At 42.3% G+C, this 16,085-nt stretch overlaps 1 protein-coding gene and 1 pseudogene across 2 annotated transcripts in view; both read left to right on the top strand.

Annotated features, from left to right (window-relative positions):
* The window catches only part of ZNF280D (zinc finger protein 280D), a 156,245-nt gene that overhangs the window by 128,723 nt on the left and 11,437 nt on the right, over positions 1 to 16,085 (top strand). For both annotated transcript variants that reach the window (XM_077472067.1, XM_077472066.1), the window contains one exon: positions 5,638 to 5,683. In XM_077472067.1, the coding sequence (XP_077328193.1) occupies positions 5,638 to 5,683 (46 nt within the window). The remainder of the gene's footprint in view (positions 1 to 5,637; positions 5,684 to 16,085) is intronic.
* Positions 14,087 to 14,205, top strand: LOC143965346 (5S ribosomal RNA; annotated as a pseudogene).

Genomic DNA, 16,085 nt, shown 5'->3' with positions numbered 1-16,085 from the left:
ATGGTCTTGCAGGTCCTAGGACCTGTAACGTGTCCTAGAAGGTTGTGAGTAGAAAGGAATGGGGGGTGAACATTTGGTGGTTTTACCCAGGTATTTCAGAGGAAGTAAGAGAATTAAAAAAAAAAGTAAAAAGGGTGAGGATGAGGAAGAGTGAAGCTTTGTTTTTCAGTGAAGTTCTGCTTTAAAAATTGTATATGTTTGCTATGTCTTTTAGTGGTCTTAACCACTTTCAGACCGGACCATTTTGCTGGTAAATGACCAGAGGTCTTTTTACACTTTGGCACTGCGCTGCTTTAACTGGTAATTGCGCGGTCATGCAATGTTGTACCCAAACAAAATTTGCGTCCTTTTCTTCCCACAAATAGAGCTTTCTTTTGATGGTATTTGATTGCCTCTGCGATTTTTATTTTTTGCGATATAAACGTAAAAAGACCGCAAATTTTGAAAAAAAATGATATTTTCTACTTTTTGTTATTAGAAAAATCCAATAAACTCAATTTTAGTCATACATTTAGGCCAAAATGTATTCAGCCACATGTCTTTGGTAAAAAAAAAGTCAATAATTGTATATTTATTGGTTTGCGCAAAAGTTGTCACATCTACAAACTAAGGTACGTTTTCTGGAATTTACGCAGCTTTTAGTTTACGACTGCCTATCTCATTTCTTGAGGTGCTAAAATGGCAGGGCAGTACAAAACCCCCCCAAATGACCCCATTTTGGAAAGTAGACCCCCTAAGGAAATTGATAAGAGGCATGTTGAGCCCATTGAATATTTTATTTTTTTGCCTCAAGCGATTGAATAATGACAAAAAAAAAATTTTTTTTTTTTTTTTACACAAAGTTGTCACTAAATGATATATTGCTCACACATGCTATGGGCGTATGTGAAATGACACCCCAAAATAAATTCTGCTGCTTCTCCTGAGTACGGGGATACCACATATGTGGGACTTTTTGGGAGCCTAGCCGCGTACGGGGCCCCGAAAACCAAGCACCGCCTTCAGGCTTTCTAAGGGCGTACATTTTTGAGTTCACTTCTCACTACCTATTACAGTTTTGAAGGCCATAAAATGCCAAGATGGCACAAAACCCCCACAAATGACCCCATTTTAGAAAGTAGACACCCCAAGCTATTTGCTGAGAGGCATGTTGAGTTCATGGAATATTTTATATTTTGCCACAAGTTGCGGGAAAATTACAAACTTTTTTTTTTTTTTTTTTTTTTTCACAAAGTTGTCACTAAATGATATATTGCTCACACATGCCATGGGCATATGTGAAATGACACCCCAAAATAAATTCTGCTGCTTCTCCTGAGTACGGGGATACCACATATGTGGGACTTTTTGGGAGCCTAGCCGCGTACGGGGCCCCGAAAACCAAGCACCGCCTTCAGGCTTTCTAAGGGCGTAAATTTTTGAGTTCACTTCTCACTACCTATTACAGTTTTGAAGGCCATAAAATGCCAAGATGGCACAAAACCCCCACAAATGACCCCATTTTAGAAAGTAGACACCCCAAGCTATTTGCTGAGAGGCATGTTGAGTCCATGGAATATTTTATATTTTGCCACAAGTTGCGGGAAAATTACAAACTTTTTTTTTTTTTTTTTTTTTTTCACAAAGTTGTCACTAAATGATATATTGCTCACGCATGCCATGGGCATATGTGAAATGACACCCCAAAATAAATTCTGCTGCTTCTCCTGAGTACGGGGATACCACATATGTGGGACTTTTTGGGAGCCTAGCCGCGTACGGGGCCCCGAAAACCAAGCACCGCCTTCAGGCTTTCTAAGGGCGTTACAGTTTTGAAGGCCATAAAATGCCAAGATGGCACAAACCCCCCCCAAATGACCCCATTTTGGAAAGTAGACACCCCTAAATTTAGGGGTACACTAGTGAGACTAGGTAATAAATGGCGGGTGCCCTGAAACTATAAAAAAAATAACTAACCAATCAGCGTCACCTGTAACAGTTATATGGTGATCACTGGTGAAAGGGTTAACTAGGGGGCAATCAGGGGGCTTTATGCGGTAGTATATGGGGGTCCCTGGCGCTATAAAAAGCTGCGGCGAACCTAAATACCTACCTGCCTAACTAGCGTCACCTGTGACACTAATACAGCGATCAGAAAAACGATCGCTTATTAGGCTGGGTTCACACTGGAGCGATGCGGGAACGCCACGAATGCGCGGCGGGTTCCCGCATCGCATGCCTCCCGGCGGCAGTTCACACTGCCCTATGCGAACTGCTGGGAGTGTCAGTGAAATGTTACTGACACCCCCAGATCAGTTCGCATATCGCAGTGCGATCTGCAAACTCGGATCGCATGGTGTGAACACCCATGCGATCCGATTCTGCTGCGGGCCAAAAAAAGGGTCCCGTGCGAATTTGCGGCGGGTGCGGCGGGTGTGGCGGGTGCGGCGAATGGCTGAACTCGAATCGCACAGAGATCGGATGTGATTTGCACTGCAGTGCGGTGCGAATCACATCCGTTCTCAAACCGCTGCAATGTGAACCCAGCCTTAGTGACACTGGCGACGGGGGGTGATCACGGGGTTAAACCTTTATTGGGGGGGGTTAGGGGGGTACCTTAGAACTAAAGGGGGCTAACCCTAACTGCCCTAACAGTTATTAGTCACAAATGACACCCGCCGGGTGATCAGGGGGTTAAACCTTTATTAGGTAATAAATGGCGGGTGCCCTGAAACTATAAAAAAATAACTAACCAACCAGCGTCACCTGTAACAGTTATATGGTGATCACAGGTGAAAGGGTTAACTAGGGGGCAATCAGGGGGCTTTATGCGGTAGTATATGGGGGTCCCTGGCGCTATAAAAAGCTGCGGCGAACCTAAATACCTACCTGCCTAACTAGCGTCACCTGTGACACTAATACGGCGATCAGAAAAATGATCGCTTATTAGGCTGGGTTCACACTGGAGCGATGCGGAAACGCCACGAATGCGCGGCGGGTTCCCGCATCGCATGCCTCCCGGCGGCAGTTCACACTGCCCTATGCGAACTGCTGGGAGTGTCAGTGAAATGTTACTGACACCCCCAGATCAGTTCGCATATCGCAGTGCGATCTGCAAACTCGGATCGCATGGTGTGAACACCCATGCGATCCGATTCTGCTGCGGGCCAAAAAAAGGGTCCCGTGCGAATTTGCGGCGGGTGCGGCGGGTGTGGCGGGTGCGGCGGGTGCGGCGAATGGCTGAACTCGAATCGCACAGAGATCGGATGTGATTTGCACTGCAGTGCGGTGCGAATCACATTCGTTCTCATAAACCGCTGCAATGTGAACCCAGCCTTAGTGACACTGGCGACGGGGGGTGATCACGGGGTTAAACCTTTATTGGGGGGGTTAGGGGGGTACATTAGAACTAAAGGGGGCTAACTCTAACTGCCCTAACAGTTATTACAGTCACAAATGACACCAATGCAAAAAAAAAAAAAAAAAAAAAAAAAATGACATTGGTGTCACTGTGACTGGGGGGCAGGGGTAATTGGGGGGGTGATCGGGGGGTAAAGGGGGGGTGTGAGTGTGCCTGGCATGTTCTACTGTGTGTGTAGAGTGTTGGTGCAACTTACTGATCCGCTCTCCTCCGTGTCGGAACGAAAAATACCGACACGGAGGAGAGAATACATCACTTCCTCTCCTGTGTTTACATTACAGGAGAGGAAGTGATGTCACCGGGGATTTCTATTCGTCGGGAGCGATCGCGAGGGGGTGGCCATGAATGAATGGCCGTCCCCTCGTCCGGGATCGCTCCCGTACGAATACCGACCGCCGCAGGCACCGGGCGGGGGCCCGATCGGGCCCCCGACCCGCGGGAGGCAAGGGACGTACATGTATGTCCTTATGCCTGCCCGTGCCATTGTACCGACGTACATCGGCGTGCGGCGGTCGGCAACTGGTTAAGGAAGTGGGCTGTCATTTTAAATGTTGCCTTATTTAAACACTGAAGCTCCACTCAAATATATATCATCCTTGAAAACGTATTCAGCTTAATTTTGCAACGGTCTCAACATTAAGTAGGCATGATTGTTTTCAATAAGAGCTGCACTAGGTACAGTTTATATGTGCAGTAAATACATACCCTCGGACAGGGGTCTCCAAACTGCTGCCCAGGGGCTGGATGGGGCCTTTAGCTTCCCTTTATTCAGTCCTTGGGGAACTATTCCTTCCACTGATATGAGGCAGTATTCCTTCCACTGACACCAAGGACGGGGCACTATTCCTCCCACTGACACCAATGATGGGCCACTATTCATCCCACTGACAACATTGATGGGCCACTATTCTTCCTACTGACACCAACGATGATGAACTATTCTTCCCACTGACACCAACAATAGGGTACTATTCCTCCCACTGACACCAATGATAGAGCAATATTATTCACACTGACAGCAACAATAGGGGACTATTTCTCCCACTGACACCAGAGACAGGAAATTAATTCTCCCACTGACACCAATTATGGGGTACTATTCCTCCAACTGACGCCAATCTTTTTTTTTTTTACTAAAACCTATTGCATTGTTTACTCCCACTAAGTGTTAGTCAGCAAGATTTAGCAGAGGGATAACTAAACATATACTATGAGTACCCCATTTTGTTATTAGCCTGGACTTATTGCTTTAAACAATAGAAAAAAATAATAATTTGAGATTATTTGATAGTTTAACCCTGACTAAGGATCCAGCTGCCTAGATGTACTGTAAACTGGAGACTCATACAGCCATCTCTGTATCAATGCTACATAGGAGGCATTTCTGTTATCTCCACAGCCATCTATAAATCAGCATCACATTGGAGGCATGTCTGTTAGATCCACAGAACCATCTATAAATCAGCATTGCATAGAAAGCATGTTTGTTAGACCCATTTAGCCATCTATATATCAGCATTACATAGGAGGAATGTTTATTAGGGGTCAGCTTAACCACTGGAAGAAATATTTTCCATACAAGATGCTTATGAACCCACAAGCCAATTTATCACAGGAAGAGAACACAATTGTGTACAGCATTTTCTACAGTTATGAGCAAGTTATAAGCAAAAGGCTCCCGACCAATACTTTCCATCCACTTGGCCATTTAATTTGGTTGTAGTACCTTCAGGTTATTTGCTGCAGTCGCGTATGTCCCCTAGATCCCTGAAATTTCTCCAGACCTGTTAACATTCTGTTAATTCTAATATGGTTATTAACAAAGCTGTTAAATTCTGTCTTCCGCTTGTTTTTATACATAATGCTTGACATGCTTCTTTTTTTCAGTTTATGTTGTTTTAGAGACCAAAACGAGAATGTTTTATGTGCTGTATGTCATAACCCACCATATTTTGTTTGAAAAGGTCATGCACTGTCTTATTTTCCTTTTGTGTACAGCATTATTTACTACTTACCCATTTGAAATATATTTCTTGGATTTGCTTTGCATGTTTGTATATTTTTAGTGTGAAGTTTGCAGTCATGATTTCTCTGCGGAAGTGTTTGAATGTAGATCAAAATTGTGTGGCATGGGTTTGATTTCCTGACCACTTATTGCTAACAAAAAATGTTCAGCACCCTTTTTATTAAGAGATTACTTTTCATTAACTATCACTGACTTGGTTTTTCCTCTGTAGATCAAGACTTCATCTTCCAGTAGAGCAAGTTAAAATTGGTAATCAGGTACGATTTGTTTTCTTTTCTTTGTTTTTTATAGTTGTAAAGAAAAGCTGCATACATTTTTTATTGTATTACACTCTCTGATGCATTTCAGCATTGAAATTTAATCACTTTACCCTCAGGCCAATTCTGACATTCTCACATACATGTAAAAATCTGCATTTTTTTTTCTTGCTAGAAAACTACTTAACATCACCAAACATTGTGTGTGTGTATATATATATATAATTTTTTTTTATTTTTTTTTAAGCAAAGGCCATGAAGAATAAAACGGTGTGTTTTTCAATTTTTTTTAATGTCACAATATTTGCACAGCAGTTAAATAAATGCAAATTTTCAGAAAAAAAAACCCTTAATGAATTTTAGTTAACACAAACTCATTATAAAAGATAATGTTATGACTAGTAAATAGATACCAAACATGTCCTGCTTTAAAATTGTGCACACTTATAGAATGGTGATAGACGATACATTAAATTATTACAGTTTAGAGTTACACAGGGGGTGTGGTGCTAGAATTGTTGCTCTCACTCTCTAAAGTTCACAGAGATACCCGCTGTTGCCAACCTCCTGCAGCATATTTTATTGACAAAACAGACAATTTACTGATGGAACACATTTTTTACTGGCAACCTGAAAAATAACAGAACTCCTATTGAAAACTAAGACGGCCAGTATTTAAACAGTATTAACACAATATGGAAACACTTACAATACACATTACATGTAATTGATCTGGTTTACACTTAAAAAAGTCAACATAACATGCCAAATTATCAGCCCCTGATATTTACAGACAGTTGTAAAAAAAAAATCCATAATTTTTATAAACTATCCGTAAATTTACTGATGGTTGGCAACCCTGCCGATACCTCACATGCGTGGTACATTTACATATGCGTGCAGGACCAACAAGAGCGTTGACATTTGTGCAGGTGGATGAGGACATTTGATTTTTATTATTATTATAAATAAATCAAGTGGTAGGTGGTTAAAGGCTAAGTACACCTTTTAGGAAAAAATAATAAATGGACATATTCTTGCAGGAAAAAAAAAATTGCATTTACTAGTTTTTCTACAGGAACATGCAAAGCATTTCACCTACAATCAGTAGATCAGGGGTGCAATATCAGGCTCCTGTTCACTCTCCCCTCAGCTCTCTGCCTGTCACTCTGTATGGGCGTTCAGTTCGAAAGCTTGAGTAAGAGTGAATGGACTGCAAGCACCCTGATCAGCATGCTTGTAGAGCATTGAGAATTACAAGTCTGTATGGCAGTGACATTTACAGATTGCTGTGAATGAATGACCGGGCTGTGCACAGCTGCACCGAGTTTTAATGTGACAGCGGCTGCAGGGGAGAGGATCACCCACCCCAATGTCGCAAGGAAAGGGGATCGGGGGGGAAGAGGTGGGCAGGAGCTGGAATGGGTGTAAGATGAACTTATCCTTTAATGTACACTTCTCACATCTTAACCACTTCCGGACCTCCACACGCCGATGTACGTCCCTACTTTGGGACGGATATCATTGTTATGGCAGCAGCTAGCTGCCATAACCCCAGTATCCCCGTGTTTGGCCGGCGGTCCGGTACAAGATAAAAGTGGTCTCTAAAGCGGATTCGCCACAAGATCACTTTTATCGGCGGCGGGAGAGGGCCCCCCTCCTGCCATGATCTGGTGCCCTCCGCCGTTTACTGGAGCTGTTGGCTGTCCCCTGGGCTGACACGGAGAAAAGTGACGAGTTATTGCATTTTAGTGTAAATATCAGATCTGAGGTCTTTTTGACCCCAGATCTCATATTTAAGAGGTTCTGTCATGCATTTTTTTTTATTACAAGGCTTGTAAAAATAAAAGGTAAAATAAATAAGAAAATGTTTTAAGCATGCTCGGTCCCACCGAACTCGCATGCAGAAGCGAGCGCTAGTAGCGCCCACATATGAAAATGCTGTTCAAACCACACGTGAGGTATTGCCACAATATGTAGAGTGAGAGCTCCTCTGTAACGCAAAACATGCAAAAGGTAGAATTTTTTAAATGTCGCCTATGGAGATTTTTTAGGGTAAAAGTTTGTTGCCATTACACGTGCGGGCGCAATTTTGATGCGTGACATGTTGGGTATCAGTTTACTGGGCTTAACATTATCTTTCAAAATATAAAAAAAAATTGAGCTAACTTTACTGTTGTCTTATTTTTTAATTTAAAAAAGTGTATTTTTTTTTTTTTTTTAAAGTGTGCTTGTAAGACCGCTGTGCAAATAGGGTGTGGCAGAAAGTATTGCAACGACTGTCATTTTATTCTCTAGGATGTTAGAATTTTTTTTAATAATTTTTGAAGGTTTTTAAGTAATTTTCTATCAAAAAATTTTTTTTTTTAACTTGTAAACACCACATCTAAGAAAGAGGCCTGGTCTTAAAGTGGTTAAAGGAACCGTAAGCATAGAAATATAGGCTGCTATTTGAATGCTCCATGTCAAATATATCACATGCTGCACTAGGCAAGATCAGGCCCCATATGCCATAATTACATCTTAGGTGCTGGCTTGGCTCCTTTCCACCAAAGTAATCAGTTTTAGCAGCAACGGGAATACTGCATGCTGAGATGCAAAATAATATTTTTGTTTTTTTAATTATTTGTATTGCGCTAGGCACAGTGCTTTCTGATTCTCTTGAGAAATTGCTGAGCCTAGTGCAAAATGTGTCAGGATAGAACTTGTTCCTGCTGCCCATTTTAAAAAAAGGAAGACATTTATTTTGCACCTTTTGTGTGTTGTATTCCTGTTGCTGGCACAGTTGATTGCATGCTCCATTGCTGTCATCTTAATGGTTGCTTCACTACCTAGTGATCAGACATACAGGACAGAAGTTCATATATTTACAGACTGGACTGGCTGGGTGTGTGTTTTCCAGGTCAGTGAAGAACGGAGCATGACAACGACCCTAAACCTTGCACCTTTTTGAAAATGAGACAAAAATGTCAACGCTTGTATTTCTGTCCTCAAAGTGTTTCTTTAAGCCCTAGTATCTTATTTTTGCAAAACAAAAAAGTTTTAAATACATGAATTGCTGTTTTTATATGACATATGATAAGAAAACATGGCTATCTGCAACCTCTAGCATGTGATAGTAATTGAAAATGTCTTAACAGGTGCTCTGTTTAAAATGATATTTCTTTCTGAACACGTTTCATTGTTGTTTGCTCATAAGAAATCAATGCAAAGCATTGTCGTTGCATGTAGGTTATTGTGAATTTTAACAGATGTAGTTGTGTACAATTCCATACTTCATTATTAAAACCTGGGGTAAAGAAAATTTAGAGCTGTTTCCCATGGCAATTTGTGTATTAGCTAATCGGCATCAGAAGTTTTGCAACCCATCTGCAGACAAGACTATTGTTAGTAGGTTTCTATTGAGTTGAGATTGGGGACACAGGTGACAGAAGAGACTACTAAAAAAACAAAGTGGACTTTAACTGGATCCTGCTTACAATCTCTGGATTCTATAATCCTCAGCATAATACCGTTCCTCCATGAATGTTCTTTTAATAGGGAGCTAGATCGGTGTCTGCATTAGTGCCAAGACCTTAGCAGCAATGGTATCCCAATAATGATCTGTAATCACTTTGATCATATCGTCATTCTGACAGCCAATAGTAATGATCACGTGGATTTGTTTACAAAGCAAACCTGTTGACTCTAATGTCATTGTTACCAACTAATGATACAGTATGAAATGCGTTCACCACCAAATCCACCTGTTTCCGTTATCAGACACCAAGTTGCGCAAATAAATGTCAATGTAAAAACTTGCTTCTAGTCTTCCAGCTGAAGTTTTGTGATTTATTTTTTAAACAGTACCTGTAATGGTACTTGCCATGAATGAATAGTGTCCCATGTGCTGGTGGCTGCTGTGTTTGGTCAAAATCTTATGTCCTCTGGCCCTGTATACTTTTGGCAAGGGCCTGTCACAGATGCAGATTCCCATATTAACCCCCGCAGCACAAGAAGATTACTACTGCAGGAGTTAATAAGAGCTGCTGCGCCTCACTTCTTTGCAGGGCATCCTGTTACACCCTAGAGCAACAAAGGAAGTGCTACAACCCCAAAGTCCCATAAGGATAGACAGGATGAGATCAAGACATCTGCACCTGGGCCCACGTAGTACTGAACATACAAAATCCAGTGAAGCGCGTAAAAATCCAGCACCAGGACATCTTGGCATTAAGCATTGATATATTTATTTAACCCATCAAACCGTAAAAAGGAATCCATTTCTAAAAATCTACAGGTTTCAGCCTCCTACATAGGCCTTAGTCATAATGATGACTAAGGCCTATGTAGGGGGCTGAAATGTGTAACTTTCTTAATGTAGGTTATAGGCCACCTTCAGGTGATGGACACTGGCACGCCCTAAGATAAAAAATGCGCTCCCCATATAACCCCTCCCACTACTGGACTCTCTCTTTCGCTAGTGTGTAAGGTGTTGGTCACAAGTAAAGATGTGCTGTGCTGAGCTCCACTGGAGCAATCCTTGCTGGGGCTAACCATGCAGCCGGATCCATTCAAAGTGTCTTTTAGGACAAATTGAATGGTACCCGGGCCTCGTGTCTGAAGAAACGAGGCCTTGCCTGTAAACGCTTCTCTTGTAGAGAGCTGGACTCTGGGATCCAGTACTTTTGATAGTAAGGCTGTAACATCTTTACTGGTGGTAGTGCTATTACAGGTCCAGGATTGTGGGTTTCCTCGAGGATCCCCAGCTCCTGAAAGTTTACCGAAACCCACCGCGAAGGGTGAAGATTGGGTCTGTTGGTTTTACCACAGAAAACCCTGCAGCAGGAAAGGTAAGTGGAGTTTTTCTAAGAAATTTTTTAATTTTCTTATGAATGTCGCCTTTAAGTTAGTAAATGTTGTCATGCTTATGTGTCACCACTGGGGGCTGTATAGAGCACTTACCTTCTCACGCTTCCTCAGAGAGCTCACGTTGTGTCCTGAACAAGCAATTTTCCTTTCCTCCAGCCAGCAGCAGACCTCCGGTAAGTCTGGGGGGGGGGGTTTCCTCCCCACCAGACGCCCCCCGCCTGTGCCATTTGTTACCCCTCTTCAAGAGGAAGATGCACTAAAAAAGAAACATAAAAACCAATGGCACGCCACACTACCCAGCGGCTTCCAGGCTCTCCTCCCCATTTTCTCCCCTCTCTGAAGATCCCATAGGATCAGAGGCCCGCGCTTGTGCAGGAAAAAAAAATGTTTTTTTGAAAGAGAGGAGGGGGCCGTAGCCGACGGATGGGGGGAGCGGGGCTTAGCACAGCGTTGGTGTCCTTCAACACCCAGCACAGGAAAGAGTGTTTTTAAAAAGCACTAGTGTTATTGCTGCAAACTGCGGAGGGACACAAGAGCGTAGGTGACACAAGCATTCTTTTTGAACACATTTAAATTTGCATCAGGCTAAGCGTTAATAGCAGCGGCAGGGGCTGACTATTGCTCAATCAGTGGATGCGATTTCTTCTGGTAGTACCTCTGCTTTGTGGATCGGGCTATATTCAGAAGGGGGGTTTAAATGCCCCAAAAAAGGAGCTAAAGGGTCTCCCTCAAGCTCTGGAAAGCCCACTCTTCAAATGGCATTCTCCCCTGAGAGGGGGTGGCTGGTCAGAGTGAGCATTGGGCCATGAAATGTTAGCAACTGTTTTAAACACTGCAGCCCCTGTTCTTTTACTCTTTTTCCTCAGCCATGGTAGGTTTTTAAAAGAAGTTTAGCAACTTGAATCGCATCCCAGAGTGGTTAATCGCATCCCAGTGTGGTCAAGATGCGACAGATTCTCTTCTATTTTCCTAAGACCCTCAGACAATTTCTTGCTGAATGATCCACTCCACATTTATGTACACTTAACCACTTAAGGACCAGCCTCGTTTTGGAATTTAGGTGTTTACATGTTTAAAACAGGTTTTCTTGCTAGAAAATTACTTAGAACCCCCAAACATTATATATTGTTTTTTTTAACACCCTAGAGAATAAAATGGCGGCCTTTGCAATACTTATTTTCACACCGTAATTCACTTTTTTAAAATAAAAAAATAATACAGCAGCAAATTTAGTCCAATTTTTTGTTATATTGTGAAAGAGACGCTGAGTAAATTGGTACCCCACATGTCACACTTCAAAATTGCGCCCGCTCGTGGAATGGCGTCAAACTTTTACCCTCAAAAATCTCCATAGGTGACGTTTAAACAATTCTACAGGTTGCATGTCTCATGTTACAGAGGAGGTCTAGGGCTAGAATTATTGCTCACACTCTACCGATAGCAGTGATACCTCACATGTGTGGTTTGACCACCGTTTTCATATGCGGGTGCTACTCACGTATGCATTCTCTTCTGCGCGCGAGCTTGTCGGGACGGGTGCTTTAAATTATTCTTTTTTTTTCTTATTTATTTTACATTATTTTATTTATTTTTTCCCTGTTAAAAAAAAATCACTTTTATTCATATTACAAGGAATGTAAACAAAAAGCATGGCAGGTCCTCTTAAATATGAGATCTGGGGTCAAAAAGTCCTCAGATCTCATATTTGGACTAAAATGCAATAAAATAAAAAATAAAATTGTCATTTGAAGAATTGACAACAAAAAAATGTTCCTTTAAGAGGTATGGGTGGAAGGGGCATTTGACATCGCTTCCACCCTCCTATGGTATGAAGACAGGTGGGGGCCATCTTAGCCTCACTCGTCTCTATACCCAGAACATGACAGGTCCCGATCGCCTCCGCCACTACTGGCGGCTCCATTACCACCATTATCGTAAACATGACCGCCTCCTGTAAAGATGTGGCAGCAGCTGCTGCCGTTACCAAGATATCCCTCTTCAAAATGCTGACGTATATGTACAGGAGGCGGTTGGCAAGTGGTTAACTGAGTGTTGAGTTCGCTAAAGCCTCCTCAAACTGTGCATGCTTTTTCTTGTCCATTCATTGTTGGGAAAAAAAATGTGTATCTGGAGGATCACCCAGATAAGCATTATTCCATTAAAAAAAGTTTTTCACACTTTACACCATATTCCTATGGTAGAGAAAGTTCCCTAAGCGGGGTATACCATCAATTAATGCTACTATATCCTTTGTGAGTAAGTTTGACATGTTCGGCAGACATTACTCAAATACTTAGGGATCCAGCGGATAAAAGGTTGGAATTCCTATTAGCCTGCTCTGACAGGAATTGGTTAAATCCTTGAGAAACCAGTTTTAACAGGTATTTAAGGTTATTCTCTTTTGTGGTAAGACCGCTATCTGGGGATATTTTGGATATATCCAAAGAATTTCTAGCAAAAGAAAGATATCCCCTTTGCCTTTTAAAACGAAGGACTAATTGTGTTTTTTGTTTTAAAGTTCCTTCTTCTGTGCCAGGGCATCAGCCTCCAGGCAGTCACGACACCCTCCGCCATCAGGTTCAAAGGGTAATCCTCAAGGTTAACCCCAGGAACAAAAGAGGGCTTGAGGGAGGAAGCCTACAAGATACTGTGCCCCTGCCTGCTCAATAAGGAGAATTTTTCTACAGGAATCTGGCAGAATGTCAAGACGAATGGGGGACTTCCTCAATAGCTCCAATGTACAAACTGGTGTTCCAACAGTTTCCATCTCCCCGTTTTCTCAAATGAAACGTTCCTAAGGATCCAGAGAAAAAAATAAGTCTTTCTCTCTAGCATTGGACCATATTGTGTCAAAAAGTGTTCATGATGGCCCCATGTAAGAGCAGAGATTGGGATTTGGTTAAATCCAAATGGACATTTTAGATCTCAAAAATCTAAAATTCAATTGCTGAATATAATCTCTCCCTTTTTGCATGAAGATGCATATCTCCATGTGCCTATTTCCTCGCTCACTAGTAATATTTTCTTTCAAAGTGGAAAATCTTCTTTTTCAGTGTGTAGCTCTGCTTTCCGATCTAGCTGCTACAACTCGAGTACAAGGTTCTGGCTCCTTTTCTAGCCAGATTGAGGGCCCAAGGTATAACTATTATAATTTACCTAGTCGATCTGTTCTTGTTAGACCAGTTGGTAGCCTGCTTAGACCAAAAATATGGTCACTACATTCGACTACCTGGAATATTTAGGTCGGATTCTCAACCTAGGAGGAATATTCTTTAAAACATGAAGAAAATACTTGAGTCTGATCATAGGTACACCCAGAAAAGGGTATTCATACCCCAGGCTAATATCAGCACCATAAAGGTCTGATCTAGGTAGTCGAAGCAAGATGTTTTTTCACCTATTCAACTTTGCGTGAGGTTGTCAGGAAAGATGGTGGCTTCCTTCGAGGCCGTTCTTTATGCTCAGTCTCATTATAGACTGCTGCAAAGCAGTATCCTATCGGCTTGAAACAGAGAATTCAACCTCTATATTCCCAATGTGTTTGACTCCAAAGCCTACGGCCACATCACTCTGATAGCGCTCGATTTTGTTCAATCTTGGAGGCTAAGCAGGGTCGGGCCTGGTTAGTACCTGGATGAAAGACCACCTGGAAATACCAGGTGCTGTAGGCTGAGTGCGCCGGAGCCTCGGTTTATGGTTAACATCCAAAAATCCGCGAAGGGGAAAATCCTTTCAGTTACCTGGGAAATAGTATCAACATATGCCAACCCTTTTTGTTTAGGTTGGGGGACAGTCCTGAAAGAGGCAGCTGTGCAGGAGAAGTGGCCTTGCCCATTTAACATTTTAATAATTCAGGCAGAACACTTGGTTCTGAGGCCTGAAAGTTCAGTTTAAGGTATTGTCCTGCTAGGAGTCAATCCGTTTATGTCACACCAATGGCCTATATTAATCACCAAGGGGGCACAAGAACTTGTGCGGCCCAGAGAAAGTCGAAGCTCATCCTATCTTGGGAAGAAAACAATGTACTTTGCCTATCGGCAGTTTTCATTCTAGGAATAGAAAATTGGCAGGCGGACTACTTGTGTCGCCAGCAGTTTTTCTTGAGAGTATCATCCTTAACCCCAATATCTTCCTGTCAATATGTCAAGGATGGGGAATCCCAGACATAGATCTGTTTGCATCCAGGATCAAAAAATAAGATTGACAACTTTGTGTCAAGAACAAAGGATCCACTAGCATGTGGAATGGATGCCTTGCTATTCCCGTGGAATCGGTTCTTACTGATTTGTGCATTCCCTGCTTTTCAGCCTGCATCCACAAATTCTTCACAGGATCAAGCTGGAAGGGAAGTCGTTGATTCTTGTAACCCCAGCAGGGTCCAGGAAATCTTGGTATGCAGAGATCGTAGAGATGGCAGTAGGGAACCCATAGACCCTATCTTCGCAGCTAGACCTTCTCTCGCAAGGTCCGAAGTTCCATCCTACTTTACAAATGATAAATTTAACGGTTTGGCTATTGAGGCCCACTCTCTGATGAAACGTAAGCTGTCAGGTTCGGTAGTTTTCTACCTTGGTTTATGCAGAGCCAGCCTCCATGGTTATATATTATGGAGTCTGGGAAACATATGCCTCCTGATGTGAAACCAGGGGCTGCACCCCAGGAAATAAGTCTAGGTAGGGTCCTTGATTTTTTCTGCACATGGGATGAGAAATAGAGCTGGCCTTGAGTGCTTTCTAAGGACAGATCTCAGCCTTATCAGTATTATTTCAATGACCACTTACTTCGCATTCTTTGGTCCATAACTTTATTCAGGGGGTAACTTGGCTTAATCTCCAGTTAAGTAACCCCTGAACCCTTCGGACTTGAATTTAGTTTTGTTGGCATTACAAAAGAAGGGTATCGGCATTAGCTGCTCTTACTTGTAAAGAGCCAAATTTTTCTTGTTCACAAAGATGAGGTAGTATTGCGTCGTCATCCTAACCTTTTTACCAAAGGTAGTATCAAGTTTTTATCTAAACCAGGATATCGTTCTACCATCATTTTTTCCAGAACCCTGTTCTTTGGAAGGAAAATGACTAAATTTTTTTGATGCAGTGAGTGCAGTCAATGTCTACTTAAAGGCGATTGCTCAGATTCGAAAAACTGATGTTTTTATTCGTGTTGCCTGAAAGTCCTAAAGGAGGACGGGCAGCATAGAAATCTACTATTCTTCATAGATTCGACAAGTAATTGTTCAAGCTCATGGTTAGAGTTGGATTCTACCCTCTCAAATCAAAAAGCACTCCTCTAGGGCTGTGCCTGAGCAGTGCATCACCAAGCCTCCATGGCTCAATCTGTAAGGCCGCAACTTGGTCTTCAGTCTATACATTTACCAGATTCTATCAAATAGATGTAAAAGGTCATGAGGATATCGCCTTTGGGCGCAGGGTACTGCAGGCTGCAGTATTAGTCCTCTAGTCTCTTATTGCCCTACTTTTTGTTGTGTCTCCCTCCCTTCAGTTGGCATTGCTGTGGGAAATCTGACATAGTAACTACTATGGCTCTGTGTCCC

Source organism: Lithobates pipiens, unplaced genomic scaffold (assembly GCF_037356315.1).
Source record: "Lithobates pipiens isolate NorthernLeopardFrog02 unplaced genomic scaffold, aLitPip1_a1.2 Scaffold_8, whole genome shotgun sequence".
In the NCBI taxonomy this organism is placed as follows: Eukaryota; Metazoa; Chordata; class Amphibia; order Anura; family Ranidae; genus Lithobates; species Lithobates pipiens.
Note: the sequence above shows the minus strand (reverse complement) of the source record. Positions and strands in the feature narration are given on the sequence as shown.